This window comes from Trichechus manatus, unplaced genomic scaffold (assembly GCF_000243295.1).
Source record: "Trichechus manatus latirostris isolate Lorelei unplaced genomic scaffold, TriManLat1.0 scaffold00155, whole genome shotgun sequence".
Lineage (NCBI taxonomy): Eukaryota > Metazoa > Chordata > Mammalia > Sirenia > Trichechidae > Trichechus > Trichechus manatus.
The window spans coordinates 2,324,738-2,333,919 of NW_004444091.1; the positions used below are offsets into that span (position 1 = coordinate 2,324,738).

Consider the following 9,182-nt stretch of genomic DNA (forward strand, 5'->3'; position numbering starts at 1 on the left):
AGATTCATTAGCCACTTGCATGCTGAACTATATAGTTTTGTTCCCCCTGATACTGTCAACTTTAATATCACCTATAGGTGAACCATACATGTAGGACTGTAGTGCTCCCTGGGATACCAACTTAACCCCAGGTTCCATGTTTCAATTTAACCCAGATTAGAATTAAAGAGTGTTCTAAAATTCCCTGGAACCCTTCTGACTATAAAAATGAGAGATTAATTTCATATAATGCCCCTCCCAGATTTTGGAACACAGTTTTTACAGGAAATTTAACCAGTGTGTATAGGGAAAAAAGCTTTCTTGTATTCCAATGTGGAATTGGCTGAGATTAGTACAATTGCCTATTTGTAATAATTCCTTAACAGGAAATTGGCTGGAATAAACGAACCAAACCATCCCTTTCCCAAATAAACACACTGGGAGTGGCATAATATGTGCCCCATATGGGTACGTATTTTTATGTGGAAGATCAAGATACCTAACCATTGCCAATCCAAACCCAAAGGACAAGTCCTATACCTGGGCTTTATCTTGTATGGATGGTTGGAATATGACAGGACGATGTACTTAAGGCCATTCGGGAGTTCCTCTAGAAATTCATTCTTATGAAGACAGCAAGCATGGGACCAATGATTTAAATAAAGCTTTTAGAAGGAAAAAGTCAAATGATGAGCAAGAGAGAGATGGAGGGAACCCCTTAAAGGAATACCCTGGTTTAGGTTATAGTTTTTTGAGGATATTCCTCCCTTGGTATGGACTAGGGTATCTGGAACATACCATCCAGAACATCTCCAGAACCATGGAGGGAATAGCTGCTGATGTTGCCAGTGCTATGGCTGCTCAAGAAGGATCTTTGAACTCACTTGCCAAAGTAGTTTTGGATAATATAATTGCCCTAGATTTCTTGCTAGCTTAGCAAGGAGGAGTCTGTGCTATAGCTAACATCTCATGCTGCACTTGGATTAACACTTCAGGGGAAGTAGAACACAACATTGCAAAAATATGCCAAAAAGCCACGTGATTACACATTCCTGAACAAATTGGGTTTGGTGTTTCTTTTTCTGATAGTTTTAGCTGGCTACCCAATGGAGCAGGTGCCTGGATCAGGCCAATCCTGTTTTCTAGTGTCATTATTTTAATGTTGGTAGTCATTGTAATTGGAACCATTAAATGTTGTTATGAAGTTTTTAACCAATGCCGTTACCTAAAACACTGATTTTATGGCTATGTGAAGAATTATATACATAAATGGTGCACAGCTTTGTGAAGATTCTGAGGAGCCCCACCATCAGACTAGCCTTTTGAAAAGGTCAAATATTCCTCCAGTTCAGCCCAGCACCATACAAACCCCAATCACTAGATCACAAAAGCTGAATGTCCAGCTATGACACGGTGAAGAACCCAGGTGGTGCCTGGCTACAACAAGCAAGGTGGTGCCAGACTACAAATAAGACTACTAAAAGGAAGCGCCCTGGGTCTTAAAATCTTGCCTCAGCAATCAGCCACCTGAACACAATAGTTTCCAGAGTCTTAAATCACTCAAAATGTTGAACAGCCATCTGAGGACCACTAGTCCATGTGGAAGAAACATTCATTAAGAATGATCAAAGGATGGCTATTGAAATCCTTGATGAAGAGGAAGGAATGTATAGGTGTTTCTAAACTTGAGACTTTGGGCCTAAGTAAAACAGCTAATAAAAGTTTGGGAGCAGATTCTATTTTTCATTGTGTGCTGACTTCTGTTTTTTTCAACCCTCTTACCCTTATCCAGATACAAGCATAAGGAAAAAAATTTTTTTTTTTTTTAACTCTGTGGTTGTGGTAAGACAATGGTGCCAGGGAATCCAGAGGCAGGTGCTTATCTCAAGACCTTTTGTGACAGGATAATGAGAGCTTGTTCCCCAGGTCTTGAAACACGTTATTGAAAAACCTCTTTTATAAATGAACCCCAGGAAACGACATGCCTGAGAAACCAGTTTTAATAACAAGTTCCCAGAAAAGCATGTGCTACGATTGCTTTGTAACTATCCTGTGATCAGCCAAAAAAGCACGTATGCTTGCAATTGCATCACCTTAACCAATTATGTAACCCACCTATACACATGTATCCAACGGAAATCCCTTCCCCCACTTTGCTTAGCCTTCCTTTTTGTGACCTCAATCAAAAACCAATGATTCTGTTGTAATCTCTGTTTCTTGCCCTCTGTCCACCCTTGCTCGGGACACTCTCCCTTCATTTGAGTGAACTTTTCTTGCTAAATAAATCCTCCGAACTTTACTTTAAGGGTTAAGCAATTTTTCTCACATAGGTTCATAAATGTCCTGAACTAGTAGGAAAGACTGGAGATCAGTATTTTCCTGAGGAAATCTTGTGATAACGATGTTAGGGCCTTGTTCTGGATTAGGCTTTGGTTTAAGGGGAAGTTGTGGCTGACTTGATCTTCTATCCAGACTACTAAAACTTTCTCCATATCAGCAACAAGGCTGTTCTGCCTTCTTATCATTTTTGAGTTCACTGAAGTATCGCTTTTAATTTCCTTCAAGAACTTTTCCTTTGCATTCACAACTTGGCTGTTTGGCGCAAGAGGCCTAGCTCTCACCCTATCTATGCTTTCGACACGCCTTCCTCATTTCTAACTTTTGATTTAAAGTAAGCCACATGCGACTCTTCCTTTCACTTGAACACTTAGAGGCTATTGTAGGGTTATTAATTGGCCCGACTTCAATATTGTCATATCACAGGGAATAGGGAGCAGAGGAGAGGGACAGAGACAGGGGAACGGCTGGTGGGTGGACCAGTCAGAACACACACAGTATTTATCCATTAAGTTCACTGTCTTATATGGGCGCAGTTTGTGGCGCCCCAAAACCATTACAATAGTAGCATCAAAGATCACTGATCACAGATCACTATAACAGATACAATAATGAAAAAATTTGAAATATTGCGAAAATTACCAAAATGTGACACAGAAGCACAAAGTGAGCACATGCTGTTGGAAAAATGGCGTGGATACTTGCTTGACTCAGGGTTGCCACAAACCTTCAATTTGTAAAAAACGCAGTATCTGCGGAGTACAATAAAGCAAAGCACAATAATATGAAGTATGACTGTATATTTATACACTTCACTAATTTTGCTTCTCTAGAGAACCCAGCCTAAGACAGTCTGACTCAGTGAGAGTGTCAGCATCAATCCGGGTAAGGATAAGTTCAGGGTCAGGGTCAAAGTAATGATCATGTCAGAATGACAGTAAGGTTCAGTGTAAGGGTCAGGGTGAGGTTGAGGGTCAGGATGTGTCAGAACATAAATCAAATTCAGGGATTAGGTTCTCTGTCAATGTCAGGTCAAACACAAGGTCAGATCAGGGTGAGTGTAACGGTGAGAATCAGAGTAATGTTATGGGTAAGGGTAAAGTTCAAGATCAGGGTCAGAGTTGGTGTCAGGGCCAATTTGAGGATCAAAGCTATATGGATATGGTTTAGGATGAGGCTAAGTGGATCAATGAAGGTTAATGTCAGATGAGGGCGAAAGTTATGGTGAGCTCCAGAGTTGTGAGGAATGTCAGCATCAGCGTAAACATGAGTGCAGTTCAGGGTCAGTGTGAGGTTCAATGTTAGGGTAAAGGTCAAAATAAGGATCAAGATCAGAATCAGGTTCAAGGTCGGGTTGAAGATGAGGGTCAATGAAATGCTCAGTTCCAGATAAGGTCAGAGTCAGACTCTGAGAGTGAGGTTCAGAGTTAGGATCATGGTCAGACTAAACGTGAAAGTTCAGGTTAGGGTCAGGGTAAATTCAACATGAAGGTCAGAGTGAGGATCATAACATGGTGAAGCTCAGAGTCATGGTCAGAGTCAGGGAAAGAATGAGGATCAGCTCAGGGTGAGTTTCAGCATCAAGTTCAGAGTAAGGGTAGGTTCACAATGAGAGTCAGAGTCATGATGAAGGTAAAGATCAGAGTAAGGCTAGGGTGACAATCAGGTATAGAACGAAGTGGAGGTGACAGGATGAAGATGATAATGAGGTTACTTGTCAGGGAGAGGGTCAGGTTCAGGCTTAAGGTCAGATTCAGATCAGGGGAGGATCAAGGTCTAGATGAGAGTTGTGGTCATTGTGTGGGTCACAGTCTGGATGAGGGTCAGGATCAGGGTTGTTGTTAGTAAAGATAAGGGATAGTGTATGGGTAAAGTTTGAGTTTGAGGTTCAAGGACAGTGTCAAGGTGTGGGTGAAGGCCCAGGTCAGGGCAAAGGCAAAGGTAACGTTAAGGTCAAAGTGAGGGTCAAAACAGAAGATCTGGGTCATGGTCAAGGTTAGGGTGTGGATGAGAATGAAAGTATGGGTCAGAGTAGACTCAAGTTAAAGTTGAGTTCAAGGTTAGCATCAAGGTCAGAGTAAGGTTGGTGGTGAGGGTTAAGGTCAGTCAGGGTTAGAATCAGGGTGAAAGTCACTCAGGGTCAGGGTCTGGGTAAGGATTTAGGTTAGACTTAGGGTCAAGAAAAGTTTCCTGATCAGCGTGTGAGTTGAGGTTGGAAAAAGTGAGTCAGACTCAGAATCAAGGTGAGGGTAAGGGACATCATCAAGTTCAGGCCAAGGTTCAGCATCAGTGTCAAAGTGAGGGAATGTTCAGAGTCAAGGTCAGAGTAAGGGTGAAAGGTCAGAACAGATTCAGGACAGGGTGTTATGATAAGAGGGTGAGGGTCAAATTCAGATTAAGTCAGGTCTAGCATCAGATTGAGGGTCAGTGTCAGAGTATAGGTCAGAATTGGAGTCAGGATGAAAGTCTGGTTCAAGGTCAAGGTTAGAATCAAGTGCAGGGTCAGAGGTAGTGTGAGGACTAGGGTCAGTTCATGCTCAGGGTGAGGCTCAGGAAAAGGGGGAGGGGCAGTCAGGGTCATAGGGTCAGGTTCAAGGTGAGGTTATGTGTCAAAGAAGTCAGCATGATGATCAGTATCAAAGTCAGGGTGAAAGTCATGGTGAGACCCAAGATCATCGTGAGGGTCAGAGTCAGTGTGAAGTCGTAGTTTAGTGTCAAGGTCAATCGTGTTCTAGGTGTGATACATGGTCAGATTGAGGATCTGGTCCAGGGTCAGGTTCAGAGTTAGGTTGTCACTACCCTGGTCAGTCAGGTCAGGGTGAGGATAAAGTTCAGGCTATTTCATCATCAGGGTCAGGGTTAGTGTAAGTTCATCATGGTCAGGTTCAGGATGAGGATGAGGATGAATCTCAGGACCTGAATGATAATCAGGTTCAGGGTTGCTCAGTGTTAGAATCAGGGTCAAATGTAGTTGGAATCAGTGTGAGACAGGGTCTAGGTGAGGGTATGTCAGGATGAAGATCAAAGACATGGTATAGGTGAAGGTTGAGTTTCAGGGTCAAGGTCAGGGGTCAGAGTCTAGGTTAAGGGTCAGGTCAGGATGTGTGAGGGTCAGATTTAAATGACTCTAAGGTTCAAGGTCAAAGTCATGATAGGGATCTAAGGTCATGGTGAAAATCAGTTAAGGTTAGGGTCAGATTCAGGGTCAAGCTCAGGGGATATGGTAAAGGAATGGTCTGGGTAAAAGTGAGAGTGATGGTCAGATACCTTGAGGTTGAGGGTAAAGGTCAGGTTATGTCACGGTCAGGATAAGGCTCTGGGTAAGGGAGAGGATTAGTGTCGGAGTGAAGGTAAGGCTGAGGATAAGGGTCAGGGTGTGGTTGAGGGTCAAGGTTAGTGTGAGTCAAGGACATTGTCAAGTTCAGGGTCAGGATTAGAATAAGGGTGTTAGGTTGAGAGTCAGGGTCAAGTGGAGGATAAGTGTGAGGGTCATGGTCAAGATGAAGGCCAGGGTCAGGGTAAGGTTGGAGGTCAGCAAACCCTGCTCCGCAGAACCCCTTCCCCCACAGCACCATGCAACTTTCTGAAATGCTCTTCCCCCATTTACCTGCATATCTACCCTCTTCACCTCCTTGGAGTCTTTAATAAAGCCTAACCCTCCCTTGTCCCCCTTCACTAAAACATAACTGTCACTAAGGATCTGGAGTGTTTTGCTCATTAATCAATCCCAAGCACTTAAGAGTGCTTGGCATACTGCAGGAGCTCATTAAAAGTTTATGTAATGAACAGATGAATATGCATTAAAGTATTTCTGAAAAGAGGTATATGTGGAAATAAAACACAATAAACTGTTAACAGTAGTTCTCTCTAAAGTTATAAGAAAGCATCATGGTCTATTTGATACATGTCCTTATTGTCTTGTTTTTAAAATATTAACTCTGGCTACCTTATAGTCACCAAAATGAGTCTTTCCATCTACAGAATATAAAGGACTTTAAAGTACCCAACACAGTACTCAATGAACCACAGCAACTACCTAAATTTCAGACAACTGACAGCTTTCCCGGGAGCCCTGGGGCCTCTCGAAAAACCCTGCTCTAGTTCACTTACCCAAACAGTAGAGACAGACTGAGAGGCAAGACAACAGAGAGAGATTTATTCAACAGCAGCTTTGGAAATGATGCCTCGTACTGATGCGCTGTATTTCTCCATGTTCTACTTCATTCCTTTCCCACACATTTCTGTCCTTTGTAGGCTAGAGCTTGAAACTAAACAGGGGATCGTCCTAGATGTACTTATACACCACCTTTGAGGGCACAGTTTGGAGATGCAGACGTACAGGACACTTGTAAAAGTGGGACAGCAGAGTTTCACTGTAGCCCACGAGGAAGTAGAACTTGTGGGGAGGCAGGTGCCTCAGCACCAGGGCACAGATCTCCACCTGGTTAGCCCGGCGCTTTAGGATCAGCTGGTCAGCCAGGCAGCCTGGGAAGGTTCCCAGCATGAACTTGCGAAGGAAGACATCCTCCACTGTTCGCGCCGCAGCATGGTCCTCCCCATCCAGGTTACCTGAAGAGAAGACACCATCAAGAGTCAGCCTTGCTGCCTCGGAACTTGCCAAAACTCCAGAGGTAACACCCAAAAGCAATGGGCACTCAAACCCGACATCCCCTCCCCCACCCCAACACCTGCTTCTTTTTTCCTCTGTCAGTGGAATAAGGATAACACTTTAAAGCTCAAGGTACATTATTTCACTAAATTCCCAAACGAACCCTTTGAAAAAGAGACTATCATTATGCTTGTTTTACAAAAGAGAAGACTGAGGCCTGAAGCCAGGGCACAAAGCTCAGATGATCCCTCCACATCTAGCCCCTTTTCCACACTCTTGTCTGCCTTATAGAAAAGCACTAGTCATCCCACGCACCAGACAGATGAGTGCCACTAGCTACTTCTGAGATTAGGGACACAAGCTCTCTCAGGAGCCAGAGTCACTGCCTCATCAGTGGATTCTCATAATGTGGTCCTGGGCTCCTTTCTATTTCTGTTCAAGATTCTCCATGCCCACTCAGAACCAGAACTTGAAAGGGGATAAGAACAGGAATCTGTATTTTCAGTAAGTTCTCCAGATGCATCTCAAACATCTAAGCTGAGAACTCCCTTACTGAACAAAATACACACTTTGTAGAGAACAGTTAAGCACGTGACTGCAAACTGAAAAGCTGGCAGTTTCAACCCACCCAGTAACTCTGCAGGAGAAAAGACCTGGCGATTTGCGATTGTAAATATTTAAAAAATAAAAACAAAAAACCAAACCTACTGCCATCCAGTCAATTCTGACTCATAGCTAGAAAAGCCTATGGGGCAGTTCTACTGTCACATGGGTTCACTATGAGTGGAAATCGAGGTTACAGCAACTAACAACAAAGAATGGAAAACTGCATTATTTGGAGCTCACTCTTCTGGAGGATCTGATTCTACAGGGGCTTAACTCCCTCCTTTCAATGCCTCTGAGCTATTCATTACCTCTCTCTGCAAACTATAAATAACTGGTAAAGGCATCGCTGTAGATTCCGACTCACAGTGACCCTATAGGACAGAATAAAACTGCCCCATAGGGTTTCCAAGGCTGTAATCTTTACACAAGCAGACTGCCACATGGTACTCTCACAGAGCTGCTGGTGGGTTCGAATTCCCATCTTTGGGTTACCAGCTGACCTTTGGGTTAGCAGCCAGCTCTTAACCACTGCACCACCAGGGCTCCTTAGATAACTGATAACAATGCAAAATAATTTGATTCCCGACCCCACTGACAAAAACAGTTCTGCATCCATTTCAAATTCATTCCGGTATACCGAATTTGGAGCCCTGGTGACAAAGTGGTTAAGCGTTTGGCTACAAACCAAAAGGCTGCCAGTTCGAATCCACTAGCCGCTCATCGGAAACCCTATGGGGCAGTTCTACTCTCTCCTATAGGGTCGCTATGATCGGAATCGACTGTATCGCAACGAGTATACCGAATCTATACACGTCTCTGCTTTCTTACTGCTTTCTTACTGCTCCTTTGAACCAGTGTTAACAGATTTCTGACTCCCTCATATCTTTGACACGTGTTCGTTTTATTTTTGTATGAGTCATGGCTTTTTATTTTTTTTTAAACTGTCCTTTAACATACTGACCAAAAATGAGAGCTCCTTTCTCTGAGCCCTGTGGTCCCCGACCTCTCCCGCCCGCCACCATCTCCATCATTGTCCCCTCACCTGTATGCAGCGACAGCCAGCCCTTGCGGTGGGCGATGTAGTGCGGGGCGTGCGCCTCCTCGTAGGTCACTGGTTTGTCCCCCTTGCCCACGCGCACTCGGGCCGCCCGGTTCTAAAAGCAAAACGGGATCGTGACCCCCGCGCCCATGGACCTCGGCAGGCGCGCGCCCACCTCCCGCCCTCTCCACGCGCTCACCTTGGCGCAGGCCGAGGAAGTGTGCAGGGCGCGCCAGGCGCACAGCAGCTCTCGGCTCCCGGCCAGGACCTGCGGGAGAAAGGTGTAAGACGGAAGCCAGGGCCCACCGCCCCCGCGGTTCCCCGCCGCCGTCCCCTCCCGTGTCGCCAACTCACGCTCAGCCAAAACCACCCGCCGCACACCGGCGCGGCCATTTTGGGCCAAGTGAAGCCCTCGGGGCGTGCTCGGCCGGGGGCAGGGCTCGGCCGGGGCGGAGAAATCGGGAGCCTATCCCTTGTGTGGGTTGGCTCTGAGAGCGGAAGTCGCCGCTCCGCTGCTGTTACACCAGCTGGACGCGGTCCCGGTAGTTCTAGGAGCTGAAAATGGGAGTTTTCCTGCGTTCCCCAGAAGGCTTGTAAATGCTCGTGCCTGCA

The 9,182-nt window shown here is 45.2% G+C and overlaps 1 protein-coding gene across 2 annotated transcripts; it reads right to left on the reverse strand.

Moving 5' to 3' along the window:
* Positions 1 to 3,027: 3,027 nt before the first annotated feature.
* On the reverse strand, positions 3,028 to 8,973 carry MRPS24 (mitochondrial ribosomal protein S24). Of its 2 annotated transcripts, XR_002825591.1 has the most exons (5): positions 8,925 to 8,973; positions 8,770 to 8,838; positions 8,574 to 8,685; positions 6,427 to 6,885; positions 3,028 to 3,068 (listed from the first exon to the last, which is right to left on the reverse strand). XR_002825591.1 is itself a non-coding variant. In XM_012558297.2 (4 exons), the coding sequence occupies exons 1-4, from the start codon at positions 8,961 to 8,963 to the stop codon at positions 6,602 to 6,604; spliced, it is 504 nt and encodes a 167-aa protein (XP_012413751.1). In that variant the 5' UTR covers positions 8,964 to 8,973; the 3' UTR covers positions 5,922 to 6,601. The 2 variants fall into 2 exon arrangements, 1 of the variants encoding a protein (XP_012413751.1); XM_012558297.2 differs by lacking the exon at positions 3,028 to 3,068 and having other exon boundaries at positions 5,922 to 6,885.
* Between the last annotated feature and the right edge of the window lie 209 nt (positions 8,974 to 9,182).